Source organism: Rhyacophila brunnea, unplaced genomic scaffold (assembly GCF_057557595.1).
Source record: "Rhyacophila brunnea isolate RB1 unplaced genomic scaffold, BYU_Rbru_1.0 scaffold_4, whole genome shotgun sequence".
Lineage (NCBI taxonomy): Eukaryota > Metazoa > Arthropoda > Insecta > Trichoptera > Rhyacophilidae > Rhyacophila > Rhyacophila brunnea.
In genome coordinates, this window is record NW_028233068.1 from 31,139,984 (window position 1) to 31,164,914 (window position 24,931).

General features: G+C 32.8%; 2 protein-coding genes across 6 annotated transcripts in view; one reads left to right on the forward strand and one right to left on the reverse strand.

Annotated features, from left to right (window-relative positions):
- Nucleotides 1–804: 804 nt before the first annotated feature.
- Nucleotides 805–2,327, reverse strand: mRpS18C (mitochondrial ribosomal protein S18C). The gene is made up of 2 exons (XM_085953812.1): nt 2,163–2,327; nt 805–1,275 (listed from the first exon to the last, which is right to left on the reverse strand). Exons 1-2 carry the CDS (start codon nt 2,203–2,205, stop codon nt 857–859), a joined length of 462 nt encoding a protein of 153 aa, XP_085809938.1. The 5' UTR covers nt 2,206–2,327; the 3' UTR covers nt 805–856.
- Nucleotides 2,328–2,727: 400 nt separating this feature from the next.
- Nucleotides 2,728–24,931, forward strand: part of LOC147067253 (ileal sodium/bile acid cotransporter-like) — a 43,767-nt gene continuing 21,563 nt past the window's right edge. For 2 of the 5 annotated variants that reach the window (XR_015071456.1, XM_085953815.1), the window contains exon 1: nt 2,728–2,787. The gene's annotated coding sequence lies outside the window, so the exon portion shown is untranslated. Of the gene's footprint in view, nt 3,016–14,180; nt 14,317–24,931 lie in introns of those variants that run through there. The other 3 variants (XM_085953813.1, XR_015071455.1, XM_085953814.1) reach the window with 3 other exon arrangements.

Genomic DNA, 24,931 nt, shown 5'->3' on the forward strand with positions numbered 1-24,931 from the left:
GCATCATGACGCAGGCGACTTTTTTTTTTATTAATAAAATAATGTGAAAAGTGCATTAGCAAACTAACCAAGAACTCAGTATATAGATTTTTGTTTGCTTCAATACATCTGGCGCAGAAATTTACAAGTGGAAACATGGCGAACCTATTTTTATTTCCAAAGTTCCAATTTTTTATGAATGCCTTCACTTTGTCTTTTTAAATCAGTGAATGCATTGGTGGTCCTTGCATTGATTTAATCACTCATTTTTTTTTTAAATTTCCACCAAATAGACAAGTTTAACAATGAAATTAACATTCTTAAACAAATTTCAACATTAATTGACACTTTTATTTCATTTCTCACGAGATAGCCAGCGCGATTCACAATAGTATAGGTGTGGGGTATTATAAAATTAGTCTCCATATCTTCAGACAGGTTTGCAAACAACCTTTTATAGAATTGTTTTTTTTATGATATAAACTTCACTATACTAAACTAGCAGCTGTTTTGCACTTGCAAACTGCAACCCGATGCATATACATATAGTAAACCTATGCAAACTGAAAATTGTATTTTGTTCATAATAATAATGCTACATGTTCTACTTTGCGAAGTGAGTGATACACATGAATAACAATGAAAAGTTGAGCGATGTCTTTAAAATGCAGGCAGTGCGTTGCACTTGCATGGTATTAGAGGAGCCGCCACTCGCAACAATAGAAGAGGAATGGAACTCTAAAACTATAAAGAGTCATACTTGATAATATGTGAGAATTATTATGAAGTGACATAAATGCTAGAATATGTAATGAAATACTGAAGTAATTTTAGAATATATTTATTAGAAGACTACATCTACATGTTCAATAACAAATCAATATTTATGTTGCCTCAGTGGCTTTTCGGGATCAAATAATCGAGGGTCTTTTAGGAAACAAGGTTCCTTGAGATAAGTAGCCATATATCCTGCATTTTGAGCTTTTATTATCTCCAACTCCAACTTCTTTTGTTTCATGGAACAGAGGCCTGTGATGTTTTTACTGTATACTCTTCCCGTGTATGGACTTTGAAATTGAGAAAGAAGCTTGTAGTTCTTGTAATCGGGAGTAATTTTATATTTACAGAGAATACACAGGGTTTTTGGTCGTTCGAACGGATTCTTCATATTTTCTATCGGAGCATTGCTTTCGGAAGATTCCTTGCATGTTTGTCCAGGTGATTCGTGCTGTAGTCTTATTGATTGTTGTAATAATGGAGTGGGCTTGTGAAGCTGTTTTCCATAAATTAAGGAAGCTGAAAAAAGTTGAATTAACTATGTGATTGATGCTGAAACAGTAAATGTCAAAATTTTCACACATACATGTTTATTCAACAATTTGTAATAAATAAAATAATTAGAATTAGGTACCTATGTATTAATATATTATTAATATAATATTTATAATGGGTTTTATTGAGATGAAAACAGAACCAGTCTCGTCAATGTAAAGAATTCAACATGAGTAACATAATAAATTATTTATTTGGTAATTTTATAGTACTCCATATCATTGTGGCTAAGGTGTTTTGAGGCAAAAAACTAAACCAAAACCAAACAACCCACTTATTTTTGGGTTACAGTAGATTGGGTTAGGTTTTGGTTTGATTTTTGGTCTCGGGAAGACCTCAATAACAAAAACAATATGGACAATAAAATTACCAATGATTTTGTTACTAACTTAAATAGGTACCTATTATGTTAGATGAGAAAAAAAACTATTAATGATTAAGCAGTGAGTTCATTTTAATTAGTTTAGTAAGGGGTTTGAAGAAATGATAAAAAAATTACGGGTTTGTTTTCCTCAGCAATAAAATCTTACATATAGCTACTCGCACATCATCGGCTTATTAGTAAGTACATATTATTATATTAATAATTTATTACAGTAAGAGATTATTGATTATGGAATAATTAATATTATAGAATCTCATCAGTGGTTAGTGAAGAAGATAAGATGGTGCATGGTCGCCAAAGCACGATGTAGTTTTAACTATATGTCGGTGGATTTAAAAACAAATACACACATCAAATTATAGTTTGGATGAATCCAGTGAATTGGGATTTATTTTATGGTATATTTAACTATGTATACATAACCTCACTTATACATTGTATACAGTAAACAAAATGTACCACTAACCTCTCACCGTGGCAAAAATATTTCTGGTGAAAAATGTAGCCATGGCCACCTATAGTTAAATTACAAATTTAAACTGTAAAATAGTAATTTAAAAATACAATATTATATTTCTACTGCTCGACAGCCGAAAGATACCATAAAGGCATAAATAAGTATATTAGTCTATGGCATAAATCATCGTCTAATATTGCCATAAACTACAAACTCCATAGACCAATATTATTTATGCTAAAATAATTGAAAGTACGTACCAAAGACAGTCTAATCTCTTTGGATATAGGTAGGTAGGTAGAAACAACCGTGAAAATCAAATTCTCAGATTAGATAAGAATTTTTATTGGATATTAATTGGTTGAAACAAGTACCCACGAGTATATAAAAAAGATATAGTATTAATTACCTATTATTGTTCCGATTTTTAATTAAAAGCTGATCAGTAACAAGGTAAAAGTCATTTATGGTGGTCGAATAATAATTTTGGGGAAAATAAGTTTATATTATATTGCAATATTAACCACCTGTCAAGTTTAGTGTCAGTTTATATATTATATTGTCTATGACTGTCAATGACTTTTGTATGTGAATGCACATGCATCAGATTAACGGGCCAAGGTTACGCAGACAGGTAATCATAAGAAATTGAACTGTCTCTTATATAAGTATTCCAAGTTTACTCATTAAAGGGTTTATTATGTGTTAAAGTGAATGGAAAATAATTTCTAATTTCTCTTCAATGGTTTTAAAATTCGTCGATTTCATCTGTGATTGTTTTCCTGTTTACTTATTACTTTGTAGTTTTGTGTGATATTAGAAAGTTATGACTAGATAATTTAAAAAAGGATATTTCTACCAGGTAAGTGTTACTAAATCGTATTATTTACTATTGTTTTAATATTCGTGATGCAGATAATGATAATTTGTTTTATTACCAATTATTGCAATAATCAGCAAGTAGATATCTACCTAAAGGATATTTCTACCAGGTAAGTGTTACTAAATCGTATTATTTACTATTGTTTTAATATTCGTGATGCAGATAATGATAATTTGTTTTATTACCAATTATTGCAATAATCAGCAAGTAGATATCTACCTACGTTAATAAAAATACCTACGGTATATAAGTACCTATGTACCTATATACCTATACTACGTGTATACAAACCACTTGTTGACTTTGAGATTACCTTATTTTAAATTTAATCTTGTATCAGTTGTATGTACCATGACTATTTGTTTATTGTATCTTTTACTTATTTCTGCCTACCAGTACCCACTGCACTAAAGAAATATGAGCCCTACTATGCATATTATCTTAATAAATGGGGTGAATTCAGAGTTACTCAAAGTGCAATCTGTAATAATTGTAAGTGAGGTAATAAAAAACAGTGGCGCACCCAGGATTTATTATTGGGGGGGAGCCGAAGGAGGAGAATGGAAATTAGTCCCATAGGCTCTTTTTCTTCTTCATATAAATATTTTTACATAATTTCACAATACACGGCGATATATTTGTACAGTTTCTCCTAGTTTTTATTAAATTGGAGGCATAGTGGCGGTAACCGTTGAGCGTGTCATCAGCGACTGGCAGATTGGAAGTGAACAGCGACCATGCTGGACATGTGTACCTAGTATGCTTAAACATTTCTTAAATAATATCGGCTGTGCTACCCGCTTGGTCTAGAGCAGTGTTTCCCAAAGTGTGGTACGCATACCCCCTGGGGTACGGGAAGAGTTTTGTGGGGGTACGCGCTGCACCGGGTTATGGCTACGCCTGGTGGAACAAGCATTAATACAACATCCATGCTAGAAGGTTTAACGCATGCGGAAGAAGAGCAATTGTTGGAATTATTAGCTTCAGACAGATTCTTGCAAAATAAATATAAGGAGTGTACTTAAGGGGGGACATGCTCGTCGAAGGTCAAAATTGAGTTTTTATTGTATTTTCAAACCATGATCCTGGACACTTCTTAAACGTTGTAGATAATCTATTTATATAATTTTGAAGCCTTATTATCCTTTATAGTTATTTTAAACATTTGATGACTGCATAAAGTATTTTTGTTACATAAAATAGTATTCTTTTAAACCTCTCGCTCTAATGTTTTAGAATAAAGTCATATTTCGGTACATAACTGCAGTGGTGTTAAGATTTTTTACGTTTATTAATTTTTAAACGCTGACATCCATTTTTTGTAAAAATAAAATCTGTTAATACAAACCTCCACTTCGTGGAGTCCCATATGATCCTATTAGGATTGGACATGGTCAAAAGAAAAAAAAAGAATGTAATTCACGTGGCAGCAAGGCTTTGTTGAAGCGAATCGAAATGATTCGCTTAGCATTGTTGCACTACTTTCTGTTAAACTATTTGCTGGATGGGTTGCACTCAGGTCGATTCCCTTCATTGAAGCACCTTGTGATGTACGACATTTTTCGTTTTGTTGTCAGGTGCGAAAACAAATAAAGCAGATAGTTTGCCGACACATGAGTATTTTACGTACAATTGACCGTGAGAGAAACATTCATTTTATAGATTCAGGCCACAAACACTCAAGGATTGGCCTTGTAATTTGTTGAGCGTCTTGCCGAATGCAAGACAAATTGGAAATTGAATTCGTTTAAACTCGAATGGCATATCGGTTGGGATCATCGAAATTCTCGGAATGAGAACTTCCTCACCTTTGATCATTCCTTTGATTATCGTCGCGTGAATCAAATTGACCATGAGTTTTCTCACCACCAAACGCGTTCCGTTACATAGTTTTGGTTGGTTCAGATTTCAAAACATGATGACTACCGAGCCAACCCTCAGTTGTAAATTGTGCGGTGGCAAGCCAGGCAGATCCAATGAGTTTAAAAATTCAGTTAGTTAGTTGGTTGCTTCGTTTTTATTTGTTACACAGTCGATAGATTTGAAGGAATGCAGTGGACCAACGATTTGATTTTGAATTGTGAAGTTCAAGTGATCCACATCTTTGTTCTTTGCCGCAAGAATGCTCGTTCACTCAACCAATTGTGATTTTTGTGGTTAGCAATGATATTCGGTAACACTTTGTTGATGAGTGCGTCCATAGTTGAGACTAAATTGCAAAAATTCAGCGGAAACGAAATCAATCCGTTTGATTCATCGACAGGAACACGGCCGTTACTGATAGTCAGCAATTGATTGGATAAATCTTCGGCAGATGGATTGTTTAGCAATGCAATTCGCATGTTTGTCGTCAGCTGAAGTTTCTTCACATAGCGCCACAGAGTCGATGATTTGAGGCAAGCATTTATTTCATCGGCAGCGGCCGATCTTGGAATGACTGGTAGTGTTTGGCGGAAATCGCCAGATAGTAGAATCATTGCGCCTCCAAAACTTCTTGAGTCGTTATGCAGATCTTTCATAGTTCGATTAAGTGCTTTCAATGCGCGTTTGTGCGCCATTGTGCATTCATCCCAGGTGATGATTTTACTTGCTAACAAAACTTCGGCCGTTACTGAGTGTTTCGCAATGTTGCATGTCGGTTTTTCAGTCGTTTGCAGGTTTAAGGGCAATTTCAACTTTGAATGAGGCGTTCGGCATCCTTCTAGCAATGTGGCCGCTATCCCAGAAAAAGCATTTGCTACAGCATTTTCAGATCTCGCATTCACAGTATCCAAAATCAATGACATGAGGAATGTCTTCATACTTCCACCGGGCGCCTTGAGGAAAAATAAGCCACCATTTCCTTTATTAATTGCCTTCATTAATGTATCGTACGCTTCTTTCTGTTGGGGGTTCAACAGTGGTACATTCGTTCGAACTGATTGATTCAATGCATCTCGGTCATAATATTCACATTCATGTTCCAATTCTCGATTGAAAGCGTCGTACATTCCACGATGTGGCGTTGGCATTCCTAACTAACAAATTGCTGCACGTGAGGTAACACATGTCTTCGATCAAAAGCAAAGCCTGGTTATGTATCTCCTCATTCACCTCAAGATCGGGATTCCCTGAACTGACACGAATTCAATGTAAAATGTCTTCTGACATGTCATCCTTGTATTTATTCTACAGTTCAGGTGGATTCCATGGGAAGCATGTCGAAATAATGATAGTAAATAAAGTGCGTATCTGACTTAGAGATGCAGAAACAATTGCTTCAGCGATTGTCATATCGCAATGAGTATCGTTTTCAAGCAAATTGAGCTGTTGACATGAAGCACGAAATGTTGGGCACACTACACCATTGACAGTTAAACATTTCGACTATTATTCTTTCTTTTGTTTGTTTGTTTCTTGTTTATTGTTTCTGTCATGTATCAGAGATGGCGTTGTATACGGATTTAAATTTTTTGTGATTTTATTTTATTTTCGAATGCGCGAATGGTTCATTGTTCAAAATGTATGAGAAAATTAATTTTATTCATAATTTTCTTTTCCGTGAATTTTTCCGATGTTTTAATAGTTATTCTGCTATTCGGGGCAAATCCAACAAATCAAAGATCGTAAAAATCGGTCCAGCCGTTCTAGAGTTATAAATGGTGTAACTAACCCGACTTTCTTATATATATACATTATATATGAATGAATTTTATTTTTCGTTTATTATTATTTTGTTTATGTACTACAAAAGGAATATATTTTGATTGTTATTAAAGTACTTATATGCATTTTTCTTTGACGAGGAGTACTCAGTGCTACGAAAATTATAGAAGGGGTACACAGATGTCGAAAGTTTGGGGAACACTGTTCTAGAGAGCTACAATATTTATGCCGAATTCCACCGAAAAAAATGTTCTTTTGATTTACACCACCACCGTAGTGGGTGTAGTCGTTCTTTTCGCCGAATGTTTATCGCAGATTTTTGGTTTTTTAATATTGAGGTTTCAACATATTAATTGAAAATGGACAAAGAAAGTATTATTGCTTTTAAATTATATACAACACAACCTAATATCTCGTTTATCGGTCTTTTGTCTATTGCACTCGGTGTACCTACACCATGGCCCCCACATATTGAAACGGGCCCTCAGTCTAGGGCAGTGATCGGCAAACTGCGGCTCTTTGGCCCCTTGAGTGCGGCTCTGCCACAGATGCTCTCTGCCATGTTTGACATGGCTACAAAGAAGAAGCAAAGAAAATGGAAGAGGATAACCGTAAATGTAATGTTGAATAGACCGAGACTTCGCGTTTATTCAAAACTTAAATGGCTTACCGACCTTTATTTATGTGTCGGGAAAAATTAGCGCATTCAAATTTAGAGAGATACTACAACTAAAAACTCATAATTTTGCTCTAAATATTCTGTCGATGATGCAAGGAAGAAAGCAGCTGAGGAGAAGAGTCAAGAAACATAAAGTTCGGTATTTAATTAGGTACTGAATAAAATCTTTCAACAATGTTAATATTGCAAGTTTTGTGGTTATTAAAAAGATTTCCAAGAGAGGAAATCAAGAGTAAATTGAGAAATCGATTTATTGATGAGAACCTGGAATCGTGTTTAAAATTAAATCAACAACATATGAACCTGACTTACCCAATCTTTATAAGGAGATGCAAGGCCATTATTCACATTGAGTTTGACAGTCATTGTCATAATTCAATTTTATGGATACCTGACTTACAATTTAATTTTTATTAATAAATAAGATCATTATTACGTATGATATTCAGTTTTATTCAGTGTACCTACTTATAATTTTAATTAGGACTTAAACTTTAACTAAAGTTTATTAAGTAAATTAGCAGTGTACCTACTTACTACCTACGCATATAATTTCAGTTTAAGAAATTTGGCTCTCAAAAGAAGTTTCAATCGTTGTACTGTTGATATTTGGCTCTATTGACGAATGAGTTTTCCGACCACTGGGCTAGGGTATTTGACGGGCCCCCTATCCACCGCTTAGATTAAAGACAGTGTGAAACACTACATAAAATAAAACATTACATAATTTTGTTAAACATCCCTAATCAGTCACCAGAAAAAATTCTTCAAATGCGGCCAAAAATTATAAATGCAATCATAGTCACTGGCAACTGCTCGAACATCATGTAAGCACACAGTACCCCCTTGTAATTCTTAAAACATCACTCAACATGTGTAATAATAATACATAATACAGTACACTCTCAGTAATCCGCTGTTCGCTTATCCGACAACTACTATAATCCGCCGTTATTTTTACTGGTTGAAAGCACAAAATCAAGTTCTATAATCCGCTGGTATGCGTATGTCAAGTAGTCCGCCGCGTGCCAATATTATGACTTAGGACTCTTATGAGTAGGGCCCGGATTTGTATGCACCAAAAACCATGAATATATGCATGCACATATGCGCTTAAAATCATTAAAATATGCAATATAAACTAAAAAATATGCACTTAAAAATTGTCAGTTTTTTATGGAAAATATCTAGATACCCTCTATACCCAATATTACTTATAAAATCGAATAACAAATTAATAATTTTATAAATAATATACAAATAATAAAAATAATAACAAAAAAAAAACACAAATAATCAATATAAAGTTACATACAATTTTATTTTCAAAATAGTTTTTTTACAAGTACCTACCTACAATTAAATAAGAAATACAATATAAACTAAAAACAATTTAAAAAAAAAACAGAAACGACACACTTAACTAATTCTTAATTCTTATATACTGTTTATTGCTGTTTTTGTCCACAACAATAAGTTATAATATTTTTTTCAATGTGTTCTGGTGTAAAACTTTTCCTCATATCTGTCAGTATTTGTTTATATGCAAAAAATGACCTCTCAACATCCACAGAGGTGATTGGGCAAAATTTAAATAAAGGTGCATGTGTTGACTTGACGTTTTCTGGTAAATCCAGGCCTTTTCCATTAATATAAGCATCAATTTTGTATAGATTCTCTAAATCAGGATTTTTCGATAAAATATTTGCCAATATTTCGTTTATGTCTCCCATCTCACTTGGGATAGAAGACAATCGTCTTTTAACATCTTCCACCATTTCCAGTCACTCTGTTAAATGAATTCCTCGTGTCTCCAGTTTTGTGATTGCTTCAGGTAAGAAAGAAGAAAGAAAAGTGAGTCTCAATCACAGCCAAGTCCCTTTCTATCGTCGGGCAATCTACAATGTTTTGGCATATTTCTATGGATACTGAATCTTTTTTGTTAATTTTTTTAACTATGTTTTTTATTGCTTCAAAATTCTTTGAATAAAAATGAGCTGCGTTTAGCAACGTTTCCCACCTAGTCAGCACAGGTTCTGGGGGGAGTGGTAGATTAGGCTGATCTTCTTTATAAACTTGGGCTCGAAGTGGTGCCTTAATAAACACGTTCTTAACACTTCCAATTCAACTTCCAACAAAAGCCCCAAAATATGCATTTATTAATGAAATATGCACTAATCTCCGAAATATGCTCTAACGTCTCAAATATGCATTTATATGCACAATAAAATTTAATTTTTGGATTCTGTGTGTTTCAAAATGGATTTCTGTGCAACTCTCATAGCTGTGCATACACCCTAACAAAACATGCACTAGCATATAAATCCGGGCCCTACTTATGAGCTGTCCGCGTCTACCATTAAATTTAACCGAAGTCAATAACATTATTGTTTTCTTTCAGTTAGTTCGATGTGTATTCTAGCAACTGACGCATGTGTTTCTATTTGTTTCTTCTGCCACATTCTTTTTTTTGAATAAGTTAACAAAATGAAGTCTTCTCGAAAGCGTAAACGGGCATTTTCGCCAAAGTTTGTACATTGCATTTTTGGCATGTCCCATGACTTTGATTGATTTTTTCATAGTTATTATATTATAGAATATTGGAAAGTTATGTATTTTTAACATGCAAATTTATTAATTTACTTTATTCGATCAGTTAAATACAACTGTCTGACCTGTATATATTTTTAATTGATTATTTAGATCGAAAGGTAGTGTGTTTTTACCATGTCCCACTCCTAAATTCAAATAAACAAAGTCTGATTTCGTCATTAATTTTGAGTGTGTAAAATTAAATTCGTAGTGTCTTCAACAGCTTACATTATATATTTTTGGAAAATATACAGTTTTTCCGTAAATTTTGACCAATATTGAAAAAAATCACGTTTAAAGTGTGTCCCAGGATATTTGAAAAAGTGGAATTCCACATTCCGTTACCATGATTTTAGCATGAAGGCGAAAAATGTCCACTATAAATATGTATTTTTTTAATGTAGCAACACTTTTGTATAACACTGATCGCCATTTACAATTTAAATTGTTGGTGTGTCTCGGTATCGCTATCGGAACAGGTTGCTTTCTGGGTTGGTCATTTAAGAAGTTCCACTACTGTTACCACGATTTGTAAGGTAAGAAATCACTTATTTCTATTTCACATACTATACATATGGAGCTTATCTTTCATACTACAGATATAATAAAACATATCGCAGGTTTAACTATAAAACTAAGCTAAATTTTGGCTTCAACCACTTCTAAAACAGAATCCGTTACTTCCACTCCGAAACTATATTGGTGGTAACGTATATGTGGAATGTAAAAGTAACGAAATGGAATGCATAACGTTGGGTTTACATTGTGTGTTTAGTTCTTCATAGATTATAAAAAGTTTTATTTTGTCAGTTCGTATGAAAAACAAAAATATTTTCATTAAAAAATATAGAAAATAACCTGACTATATAATAAAGATTAAAAAAGATTTAAAAAGTATGTGATATGTCTGAATACGCAAAACTAGCGCAGATAAAAGTATGGAGAGATACAAAAACAACAGAAGGAAAAGAAAAAACACCAGACTGAAATAATTGCGAGACAAGCACTGGCTCTGTCATACTCTTTCTGTTATACGCCACCAAAATTTTAAAACTTCTCCATACATTTTAGGCATAGAAATTTATAAAAATGTATGAAAAAGTATTTTTTTGTCACGTTTAACAGAAATGTGTACCCTATTAGATTTAATACCTGGAACTGTAGGTTTTCGCGAAATGTCAGAAAAGTACGTCTTGATTACAATCAACCTGTATAGCTACATTTTATGTTGATGAATACAAGTAAATTTCAAGACAACATACAGTCGAACTTGGTTATTACGAGGAAGATGGGACCGACTGAATTTGCTTGTTATAAGCGTTACTCGTTATATCAGAGAATAAGTATTTTTAAATGAGCATGTCACATTACACAAAAAGTCGAAAATAAAAAATTTGGAAACCATCGTAAAAATCCCCGAAACGAGCATGGCATTCATAAACTACAAAAGAAGTTGTTTATTGTAATGAACTCTGGTAGGTACCTACGAACTTCACAAACCTTGGATTTTTCAACCATATGCGTGGATACTTTTTTATTATTGTCGGCGAAACACCAATAAGGTAGGTACTTAGACACTTTACTAGTGTCATAAACGTAATCCGACCCCGGCGTCATCTTGTCCAATCGGATTTTATTGCTTTTAGGGTCGAAATGTTTTAAAACTTTTTAAAATTTTAGCTCGGTATATCCGATAAGTTGCTCGTTATAACAGTGAATAAATTAAATGTATGTCGAAAATCATAAACCAAATGTCAACAAATGTTTCCTTATTACATCCGAGATCTCGCTATGTCCAAGATCGTAATAACCGAGTTCGACTGTAATTATTTTCGTAAAAGTTATATACTCCGCGCCGCGCTAGAAGCTCGTGTCCGAATCCCTTGCTGATTTTTTTTTTTCATATATTGTTAATTTGCTTTAAAATATTTTTTATCCGAGTTATAAATAATATAAATGCCAAATAAAAGTTATGGTAATGTATAGTGTGTCAAAATTATTACCTACCTTATTTTACTAGTATTGTGAAATTTATTATAAAATATGTCTATTTTAGTGATTAAGTTTGATTTGTTTTGCTATTGTGACGCACGTTGAATATATATCTGACTATCAAAAAATTCAAATAAATTTCATAAAACAAAAATTTGTTTTTATGGTAACATGTAACTTTAGCTTTACAAATTACACTCCGTTACCATTTCGTTCCATTCCGAAAATGTCCCCAAAAAGTTGAACGTTAACTATTTTTCATTTGATTATTAAATAACGAAACATATATATTTTTACAATAAAATTTAGTAAAAGTGATTACTGTCTTTAAAAAAATAGCAGAACGAACATTGATTGGTTTTTTCAAATACTAAAGGAAAAATGCTCTGCCATTATAGACATAGGGTAACGGAGCGGAACGAAATGTGCCCAAGAATTAAAATTCAATAATATTTTTTGACTATTTGTACTTTTATTTTTAAGTGTATGGTTTTTTTAATCTAATAAAGCTCTTTTAAGCGATAAAAAGTGTCTCATTCATGTTTTATAAGCTTAGTTTCGTAGTCACGGAACGGAAACTTATTATGCCCAATGTCATAAAAAAAATGATATAAATATTGTATTAATCAATATTTTGCTGAAAAATTGCTATCACCAATTCAGCAATAGAACAAGGAATCTGCTAGCTATATAAAAATGGTTAATTTGAGTGAAAAAATAATATTACCCAAATTTCAAACATGTACAAACTTTGGCGAAAATGCCCAAACATGACACGTTAACTTTAAAATACAAATTGGAAATTTTACGAACGATAGATATCGAAAGCAATATAACCTACAAATTCCGAATCGCCAAGGTCAAACCACTTTTACTACAATATAAATAATAATTAAGTATGTACCTAAATATACGATGGAGAATATCTTCTACAGGTTATATCTGCCTAATTCCTTCGTGCGTCACCTGATAAACAATAATGTCTACTTAATTATTTCTATTGCGATTATGTTTTATGTTAAATTTACCATTTTTACTGGCAGAATAAAGTCTAATAATCTAATGCAGTAATGGTAACATTTAAACAAATTGGGTGTACGATTTTACCTGTTCCTTCGAATTCCAAAAAGATTACACTAACTATTTGTTGGCATCCATAAAGGTGCCCGTAAACGAGCATCAAAAATTACACATTGCCCGTACTTTTACCAGAAAAAAATGGTGAACTATTGCCCGGCACCATATCCGGCAATTCTGTTGCTGAGAAATGTATAACCCGACATCAGTGCCGGGCAAGTGAGGCTGTTGTATTTTGTGAGGAATTCTTATATTTTGTAATGACGAAAGATTAAATTCTAATTCATAAGAGTTCTATACTAATCCATAGAGATAATCTGTATGGAAAGTCAATTAGAAATTAAATTAAATCTCCGTGAGGTACCATTCCATAAATATAAATAAATAAGTTTTTAAAACTACTAGTAAAAATCATTCCAACTTTTCCAATAGGTACGCTGAAAGTCAATTGGCCTAGCTTTTCAAAAAGTTCATCAATTTATTGGCCAAGTATATATCTTATTACATATTATTTTATTGTTATTTTCCTATTAAAACGTAGTTCAATAAGTTATCTCGTATAAATTTACCATTGAATTATTTTTTAAGTTTTACTGTATTTTTTTTTCAATTTAAAAAATCGATTTTTCTAGACAATAAAAATGTGTGTAACTTAAAATCTTTTTTATTTTCTATACTTAGCAATATATTATGTATATTTTGTAATTAAACAAAAAATATATTAAAACTATAATACCTCACCGGAACGTCCGAGAAAACTTAATAGTAGATATCGGTAATACAGATAATAGTAATAAGATGTTTTTTATTGTAAGTTTATCCTTGAATTTAAAATATACAGTGTTGGATAGAGGTGTTGGTGGCATTAATAATTAATTAAATCATCAATAAATTCATCTCTTGATGCATAGGCTAATAAAAATTTCTCGTGATTTTTAAAGTACCTACTTATATACATATATTTAATATAATCGAATTATATAAATTTATTTGGAAGTTTCATATACTTACTTATTATAATATTATGTACTTAGTTCGACTTACAATAAATTGTGATAAAATTAAATCATTATATCTAACTTGTTTTCACGCGGGCCCCGTTAGTCCTTGTCTTGCCACTGTAAATTGTGTACAACGCGAACAGGAATATGCTTCGGAATACATTATTGCTTTTTTAATCTTTAGTTTTAGTTTAGTTGTCTCTTTACTGCGTTGGTGGAAAGTCGCGTGGTTTTTCTTTTTCTTATCTGACGACTTGGCGTTTCTTATTCAAGTGACAGCAAATATTTTGGGAGGTATATATTCTTTCACGTATTGATATAATTTTTGTTAATATATTAAAATTTAACTACGTGGTCATTTGTGCAAAGAGTCACGTAGGTCCCTTTAATTCAAATGTCTCGTAATATAATAGTATTGTCAATAGTACCGCATGCCACAGAGTCAAACGGATACAAACGGGTATATCAGATTTTTTCCCTAATTAAACCAAGAAATCTCGATGGCAAATTATAAAATCGACTAATAAAAGAATTAATTGTAAGTGGCGGAAATCGATTCACGGTAAATTGATGGCGGCAGGCAATTGAATTGAAAAGTTGATTGTCTTATATTTTAATTTGACGATTTTTGCACAATATATTGGTTTACTTGATGTTTGCTGCATTATTAAAAAATGAATACAAGGAAAAACTTAGCGGTGCAATCCAGTTAATTGGCCGTATATTCGAATTATTGAAAGACACTTAAATCCGTATATGTGGTGAAACAACAGTGTTCAGTGCACAATTTTTGTTGGTTTTAAATGACACAGTGATTAATAAAAAAAATCAATATCGCTTCGCGTATGTAGGTACCTAGTACATTTTTTAATAAGCTTGTGAATCGACCTTAGCGTTCAATTGTCCGGGTACGGCGGAAATTATAATATTGTTAATTATATTACTTACCGAGATATTTCTGTTTTTTTTTTACTTACATAATATTTATTTTCTTAGTGGCTTGACTTCGCGGTTTTTGAAAGGATTCATGCGAATTTTTTGATTGCAAACTTGTATTTTCACATTACGCAACATTAAAAATACGTCACTGAAAAAATATAATTTGCTTTGCAACTTGTTGCTTCTGCTATTGATTAACATGGAGAATTTATAAAAAGGTAATTATTGTGATTCTTAATTATTTAATTAAGCACAAAATTAAAATCATTAAAAAGTATATCCATTTTAATATGTGTGACATATGATAATATTTTTTTCATTGAATTAAAAAAAAATACATGGGTGAGTTAATATTTAGTGATCTCTTGATTGCCAACCAATTTTATTATAGATAATATAGAATTTATTTAATTATTGCCCATTTTGAACTGTAAACCTATACATTATGTACACACTTGCCTATGGTTATTTATAGTAGGTATTTAAGTCAACAAATTTTGTCAAATAATATGATTATTAAGTTAATTCCTAGGTAGCTACATTGCATAGTATAGACTAGACTAGTAGTTATTCCCAGAGTGATGCTGGAAGCTAAGGTGGCGGTAGTGTGCTTTGGGACGATAACAAAAAAAATCGTATTCAAATAGTGTTTCTCCAGTTTTGTAAAAGTACAAACATCGCATTTTAAATAATTTGATTTGTGGGGTTGGAGGGGAAGGGCGGGCACGCTGATGTAATATTATTTCATAAAAGGGGATTCTACCACCATCTTTTTCCGCACATAGGAAATTTAAATCGTACGAAAATAGACGCTGGACAAATATTTTTAAACGGTACCTATTTTATTATTTCTTGTATGCTCCTAATAACTCGTACACCAGTTATCTATTTAAAATTAATACAATGTAAAAGTGGCAATATTGTCATAACATTTTTTCGTTAATTAAATGAATCAACTTCAACAAACCCCGACCCCCATACACTATTGCGTGCCTGATCACTAATGGATATTTCCTTAAATCGATATTAATAGTACCTACCTATTTGTTTGCAAATTTCCGATATTTTTATTAGGGAGTTTCATTGATACATATTATGCTGCATCTCTGGTAGACAAGAAGTAAATAATATTACTTTATAAAGAAATTTTATTGAGAGGTAAATATGATTGAAATCTGGGTTTTATTTATTATTTTATACATTAACACCTTCTTTACCTATATTATTTTTTTTTATGTGGGTTAAATTTAAATATAAAGATACATTATGTATATATTATATGTATAGGTACCTATATAATTTTTTAAAACATGCCGATTATAATTTCAAATTAATTTTGTGGGTTTAGAATTTAGATTATAATACATTGAATATTGTATGTTATGTGCAGTCGATATTCCAAAAAAAAATCTCAGAATATATGAATGTTTCTTCATGTACCTACCTATGTACTCGAGTACGGATTGGTGACCTAGGACTGGTCCGGGATTTTTTCTAGTCAATCCCACATTTTTTTTTTTTTAATTGATACCTTACAATTATTATTAATCTGTCTTATGACCTTGGCTATTTTTTCAGCAAATCCAACATTTTTCCCGTCAAAGTAGCTTCTTTTCTTATCCCATCTAGTATATTTTGTCGACGAGAGTTTACAACACTGTTACATACACATAAACATACACATAAACATACACATAACATATAGCGAGTTTTTGTAGTCCGTAGTTTCATAATTCTGTGATATTATTATAAAATGTGTAGCGAAAAATGCGTTTCGGACTACCGGGATTTCTTCCACCAAACCGCCCCTGTATATTATGTACAGCAAACATGGTATAATCACATCACAATCAACAGTTCCCTGGTAAAAATAGAATTGCAGGCACATGATGCGTTTTTTTTATCTCACTGTAAATATATGTGCAACTTATTTACATGCTACAAATATGAATTAATAATAGTCAAAAAAGTCATTCGTATATTTACATATAAACAATAGGTACCTACTTATTATTTATAAAAATACCAACTCTTATTTTCGGTCGAGTGGATATAATTATTTTAACCCGGATCGGCCATGGCGAATCATTTCAAGCAGATGGGTCAAACTTCTTCTAATTTTTGTCTCCAACTCCAAATCGCGGGTCAAATAGTTAATTTGATTAGGTTCCTAATTAAATTTATAACAAATGTGCTTACACATTTTATTTTGTTTGACTTGTTAATCTTAGGAAAAATACCAATCAACTAATATTCTAACATTATATTGGTTGAGACTTTCTCGGCTAATTGTTATCAGGTTTTTGGGTTATCACAGTTTGCCTTCCTAAAACGACTGTATTAATTTGTAAAAATATAATAATGTTATGATTATAACGGAAAAATATTATTTCGTTTAATTGGAAGCATGCTGTTGTTTACTTGATGATAATTTTTCTTCACCATCATAAAATATATAAAATATTGGCTCTACAATCTTATATAGATCTGGGTCGACTCACGAGAGAAATATTTATTAGGTCCGAACACATATTGAAAACCAACATGCGAATTTTTTCCAGACCTGGGATTCGAACCTGGGACCCACGTCATTATAAGCTTGATGCGTAACCGCCCTTCAAAATTAGTGACGTTTATTTTGATTTAGTCTTTTTTGCCAAGTTTAGTGCCTAGATTTAATTGACCCTGTGGTCCAGTGCGTAGGGCTCTGGCCTTTCATCCGGAGCCCCCGGGTTCGATTCTCGATTATATTCTATATTATATCAATGTCTGTTTATTTTTGCTGACCTAATAAGATTCGTTGAATAAAATAACTACTTACATGGTTTAAGTTGAATTGAGATATGGAACATTGAAATAATAATAATATTTCAAAGAACCCTGAGTAACCTATTTAAACCAGTTGGAAAGTCTTTTACTTGTCATAAATGTAAAGTTTTGAAACCCATCATTTTTTATATACAATTTATTTAATCGTAATAGGTAGGTACCTCTACTTTATGAACATTCTTGGATGTCGTATAATATGGTATTTGGAAATCATCACGCGGGTCATGGGTTCTCCGCCGCTGGCTTAGATATTATTCTCTATCTTCTTCTCCTTTCACTCTGTCATTGGGGAATAGGGCAAGCACAAGTTCACAAGTCAGCACGTAGATCGCTTTTGTAGCCCCACTGCAGGGCAGTGCAGAGTGAGAGAGAGCGAGCCACGGCAACGAGATTAGGTATTAAAACATATTATTCCAAACAGTAAATATAATCCCCATGCCTATAATAATTAGTTATGCTAAAATCCCTTGGATAATAACACACTAATTTCTTATATACGCCAGTTTCTTGTTTTTTAACATTCTCATTTAAATTTTTGCACATTTCGTAATATTTCAATTTGAATCGAGCATATTCTTAACGGCCCACGTGCGCCACGTAGTTCAAAATGGAAATTTATGGTATTTTCAGACCATAATTTTGGACATTTCTTAAACGTTGTAGATAATATATTTATATAATTTTGAAGCCTTTTTTTTATTAAAAGCCATGAAGCCTCAATGGAGGCTTATTCAGCTGTTACATTATATACATGTTTATAACAGATTTTTTCAATAGATTACAGTAAGATAAATAATAACAATAATAATATTTAAACATCAACAGAACATTTGGTAAGGAACAATTTTATAATGAAAAAGACCTCAATATTGGGCTCGGTCAAAAACAACTCGATATCCAGAGGCAACTGATACCCCTTCTTTATCAACCTTGGAACTAGCTCTTTTATTTGTATGTCATAGAGTGGACATTGCCAAATAACGTGATTGAGGTTCTTCATTGGCATTTCCACATAGACATTTTGGACTGTTAACTATCCCTATGCGATAAAGGGATGATGCAAGACTGTAGTGATCCGCTCTGCAGCGATTCACGGTAACAATGATTTCTCGATCAAGCCCTTTATTGGCATACCAAGGTTTTGCTTTACCACTGTAATATTCGGTAAAATACTTTTTACCTTTTGTTTGGCCTTGTTCTTTTACAAATATTTCTGTTTTGGTTTTAGCTATATTTTTGAAAGAATAAACAAAGTCTGTATATGGTATACGGAGCTTATCTATAGTCAACTCTTTCGTTGCCATTTTGGCTAAACTGTCTGCATTCTCATTTCCCTGAATTCCAATATGTGAAGGAATCCAGTAGAATGTGATTGTACTGTTATTTAAGGTTAACTGTATAAATTTATTGTATTTTCTTTTTATTTCAAAGATATAAAAGTTAGTTTTTACGTCAAATTTTGGAAATTGTAAGCATTGCAAGGCGCTAAGGCAGTCTGTAAAAATAAGGAATGTTTTGTTAGTGTGATCCAGAGCTAGGTCCAATGCATCGTTTAAAGCAATGCATTCCGCAGTGAATACAGATGCATTTTGATCAATGCTTCTCTTTATTTGAAAGTTCAATTTCGGGCAAATACATGCGGTTCCAACTGATGGGGAACCTTTAACTTTACTGCCATCTGTATAAACTGCGTAGCAATTCTCCGGGGAAACAGTATCATCCACCTCCAAATTCGGGTTACTAGAGCCTTGAAGAGTATGGCCCAACTCAGTATTAGCATTAATTGAAGTAAATGTTGTTTTATAATCATAACAGAATGGAGTGTAGTTGTTTTGTGAAATAAACTGATCTTTAATAGCCATTATGTCTTCAATACAGCAACGTAAGATCCTCTTTCTTTTTCGCTTGTGCTTACTCATATTAAATATTTTGTACATTTTTTTTATTTTGACATAAGTTTGTGAGCCTTTATTAGACAACATTTTACTTAAGTAACAATTGCATAGAAATTTCGTGCGCTCCAGAAGCGTAGTGAGTTTGGCCTCAGCTAGCAAAATATTTTTAGGTGTACTTATACGGTATCCTAGGACAGCTCTCACTGCTGTATATTAAATTCCTTCAATTTTGTTCATTAGATCCTTACGAGAAGGAAAATATATAAAACTAGCATAGTCGATTACGGAGCGGACGAAACTTTTGTACAATATGATCAATGTTTCAGGATCAGAGCCCCACCATGTGCCACATAAAAATTTAATCATGTTGAGTGCACGGCCACATTTTTTTTGTACTTTGTTAATCTGGGGTATAAAAGTCATTTTATAGTCAAATATAACGCCTAGAAATCGAACAGTTTCAGAGGATTTGATTACACAGTTATGCTTATATTACCAGGTTCAATGTTTTTTTTATTAAAGTGAATCAAAACTGTTTTTTGTGGAGCAAGATCTAGACCTAAATCGTACAAGTTTTTTTTTTATTATTTTAACTGAATTTTCTATAGTTGCACGGCACGTTTCTATAGGTGTAATACTTGTGTGAATTCCGATATCATCTGCAAATTGTGAGATCTCGATACATTTCGGTATGTCATCTGTGATTCCAGATACATATATTGCGTACAGCAAGGGACTAAGAACCCCTCCTTGTGGAACTCCTTTATATACCGATCTAAACTCATCACCAAGTACATCCGCAAAAATACGTCTTTCATGTGTGCTAAATTTTATAAATTTCACTATATTTTTTGAGCATCCAGCTGATGCTAGCTTAGAAAGCAGTAAATCACTATTCACATTATCAAATGCGCCACACACATCTAGGAATGCAGCCAGAACCCCTCCTTGATTCAACACTGCCTCCTCCAGATGCAACGTTAAATCGCTCAGGTTATCAAGGCACGACTTTCCCTTTCTGAATCCCGTTTGACTGTTGGGTAATAAATTATAATATTCCACCCACCACTGAAGTCTATTTTTTAAAAGAGTTTCGAAGAGTTTTCCAATACAGGAACATAAAGAGATTGGGCGGACGCTATTGTCTTCTGATTTGTTAATAAAGTGAACAAATGATTCCTTCCAGCTGGAAGGATACACATTAGATGTAAACATTTCGTTATATATGTCTAAGAGAATTAGCTTGTAATTAACGGGCATTTTTCGTAATATTTCATAGTCTATCCCATCCATGCCTGGAGCCGATTTTTCATTGGTTGAGTTTAAAGCTGTATTAAACTCGATGAATTCAAAAGGACGATCAAAATAATCATTTTCCGGACATGTAGGTATCCATTTTGGGTCTGTGGAGGCCCAGGATGGACTTATTTTATTTAACGCAATCATAATTTTACCTTCTGTTTGTAGATTGTCTGTAACGTGCGAAGGGTTGACCTTAATCCACTTATTTTTAAAAACTTTACATTTGTTCCAGACAAATGTAGCGTCGGTCCGATGATCAATGCTGCGGGCGAACTCTTTAAAATTTGTTTTTTTCTTGGTATTAAAAGTTTTTGTCGCTATTGCACAAGTTTTTTTGTAATTGATTAGATCCTCTATTTCTAGAGTATGTTCCCATTTTTTGAAAGCAGCTCTTCTAAGTCTTTTAATTTTGGAACATTCAGCATCCCACCAGGAAACAGGATTTGTATGTTTTTCCGAGTCAAACTTTTTTTTAGCGGGAGTGCTACATTTGACTGAATCACATAAAGTATTGGAAAACATATCGTATTTTTCGTTAACCGATAGCTGGTCAAAATAATGTGATAGAAATTTTGAGTACGAATTTTCCAAAATATGTGTAACTTTGAGCCAATCAGTTTTAATGGATTTGATTTTAAAGGTTTTTTTCAAATAACAATGTTTCTCTATATGTAGATTGATTGAAATTGGAAAGCGATCTGAGCCCAGAGTCTCCTCACTCGCTTTCACGTCTATTTTATCAGCGATATTTAATGTAGAAAGGACTAAATCGATATTAGATTTCTTATTTCTATTAAGGTCTACGCGAGTATGTGTATTGTGATTATGTATCATTAAGTCGTGACGTTCAATACTATTTTGCAGTCTTGCCCCGTTTGTGTTTGTTTCAGAGCAATTCCATACAACGTTATGAGCATTGAAGTCTCCCATTAGTAGACAATGATGGTTTTTGTTAACATTTTGAATAATTGTGTCCCATTGTTGTTGGGTGAGTGTATGTCGTGGAGTTCTGTAACATGCTAAAATGTCGAATGTTGGAGTAAAATTTGTGATTTTAATGCCGCATATTTCTACTGATTCGTCCGGTGACTTAATATTTTTTATTTCGACGAAGGCTATTTTTTTATGGACCAGGATTAGGATGCCTCCACCTCTATAACGAGTTCTATCCCTTCTGAAGGGTACAAATCCTGCGACGTTAAATGCTCTAGTAGGGTCAAGCCATGTCTCCACGCAAACAAAAATATCAATGCTTTTCAAGATATCTTGTAACTCACTTTTGGTCTTCAACAAACTTCTCGCGTTCCAAAATAAAATTCTCACTGAGGTGATTTGAGTAAGTTCATTTAAAAAAAAAAAAAAAAAAAACTACGCTTATACTTCTAAGCCATCCGTGGTACTGATGTCCTCACTGGAGACTTTCAGGTGTTGCTGAATAAGTTTTTTTTTATCCTACTGATCCGGCTTTTCAAGCTTCTATCATTGAGCACTGCATATATTTCTGTTAACATCAAGTCAAGCGCAAGGATATCAGTAGTAAAATCTTTTACAGTTTCTGTTATGTTTGGATTGCCATATGTTTTCATTAAGAAATCCAACAAAGTTTCATAGTTAAGTGGAAAGCGGTGATTATTGGTTTCAACGAGTTCCTTAGCTGGTAGCAATAACTCGTTTACATCATTTTCAGTAGGCGTATTCTTGATTTTTTTTTGTTTTTGCCTAACAATACGGACTTCGTCTTTGAATGTCGTGTTTCTTTTCATATCTGATAGAGTGGAACTGTTGGATATAGTAGTGTCAGCCAAAGGCCTTTTAAAGCCAATGATTGGTGATACCGGGCTATCAGATTCGTTGTCTGGTTGGTCTACCTGAGAACATGCCTGTTCTTTTTGAGCTGGTATAATATTGTCATCTCGATCTTCGTTTTGAATATCAATTTGTGAAGGCTGAGGCTCAATTGCATCTGAGTTTTTACAATGTTTGGCTAAATGGCCTTCTTCTTTACATGCAAAGCACGTCAGTTTCTCCTTAGAGAAATAAACCCAATACGTCGTATTGTCGTATTTAACTTGTAGTGATTCCGGAAGTTTTTCAGCATCTTCTGGATTAATGAAGACTTGCCTTCTAAAGCTGAGGATATGGGCATAGCCAGGTTCATTAATGCCTGCTCGTACGTGTGTTACATGCAGGTCTTCCAGACATTGCTGAATAGTGCTGTGTGGAATAACTGGGCAGACATTGGATATAATTATCCGCTTGGATTTTGACACAAGCGGTCTTACTTCCAGCACATGAACACCTATTTTGATTGTTACATTACTCTGTCGTCAGTTTATCTGCGAGCTCTTTGGTGCTAAAATATAAGCATACTCGCCCATGTGAAATTCTAGACACGTACCTTATATTACTGGGTCCAACTTTTGTCCCTACGGTTACAGTGTATTGATGTATAGAGATGCCTTCAATTGCATCCAAAACGATGGCTTGCTCCTTTTTTGGGAAAGTGGCTTGTTGCGCCACTTTCGCGTACGAAACGGTCTTTTCTCCCATGGCTGGTAACATTGTGCTATTTTTTGAGAATGTCCCTGTAGTCAGAGACACAATCCCCCGTCACTTCACAACAGTCACAAAAAAAAACAAAATATATATCGATCGATAAAATTACAACAATAATAACTCGCTGCTTCGTACACACAATAGTACGTCACAATCGGAATCCATTTTGAAGCCTTATTGTCCTTATATTTATTTTAAACATTTGATGACTGCATAAAGTATTTTTATTACATAAAATAGTATTCTTTTAAACCTCACGATCTAATGTTTTAGAATATAGTCATATTTCAGTACATCCATGTGCAGTGGTGTTAAGATTTTTTTTCAAAATTTAAACGCATTTATAAAACCATTAGTAAAATTAATGTTAACATTATATAGTGAAATATTTACGATAAAAAATTATATTTTATAATCTGTGATCCCAAATTTGACAAGAATTAGGCATTTTATTATTCAGAAATGGGCACGATTAACACATTTGAAGATACTTCTAAAGATACTGATTATAAGCTATGTCTTTGACCATTCAAATGTGATAAACATCCTACGAATAATGTTTTTTTTTATAATAATTATTGACCTAAGAATAAGGTAGTATTTTTTGAAATACGTCATTTCTATTGGCATTTACCAGTGGTTAAGCTACAACATACGGCCGTAGCCATACATTGACAAACGATAAATGAAGTAGGGAGTAAGATTATGTTAACGCGCGTGTTTGAACATGTACATAACCGAAAAAAAATGTTTTTTTTAACGGGACATGTCCAAACAAGCGCGCCACGTCAGAATTTTTCGGGATTTGCCATGTCGGAAAAAACATCTAAAATTAATGTGACATTTTTTATTAATAGACATAACAATCAATTATGATTTTTTTTTGTTGTAATACTATATTTATATTCATTACTACTAATATAAATATAATTTCACGCTTAATATAGGAAACTACCTAAGATCTACACACTAATATCTCAATATAAAATACACGGTTACCCTTAAATTTTCCAATGTTACAATAATTAGCATTAGAAATGGATTACAAATTACTTTTTTTCTTGACATTCATTAGAAAGTGATCGGGAGAAAATATTATACCATAAAGTTTGCCAACTAGGCATACTACTAGATCTAGAGCATGAACCGTATTATTTAATGCCGGACTGAAAATAGGACCAATCATTAGTAATTACCGATTTCCATTTAATTTCACAACTCTCTTTTTAGATTCATTCAGTAGGGCGATTACTGTTTTTTTTTTCAAAAATAAATCAACATTTTCGCTCCAATACCAACCACATGCCCACCCCCCAGAGACAAAATACAAAAAATAAATTGAAATATCTTATACGAGAAATAATTCCGTAGTAGTTATGATATTCTAA

What these genes read in the sequence shown, in the direction of transcription:
- mRpS18C (XM_085953812.1), bottom strand. Translation starts at nt 2,205, where the DNA reads ATGGCTACATTTTTCACCAGAAATATTTTTGCCACGGTGAGAG. An exon ending in TATTTTTGCCACGGTGAGAG is followed by an intron (nt 1,276 to 2,162) that starts GTTAGTGGTACA and finishes AACTTTTTTCAG; the next exon opens with CTTCCTTAATTTATGGAAAA.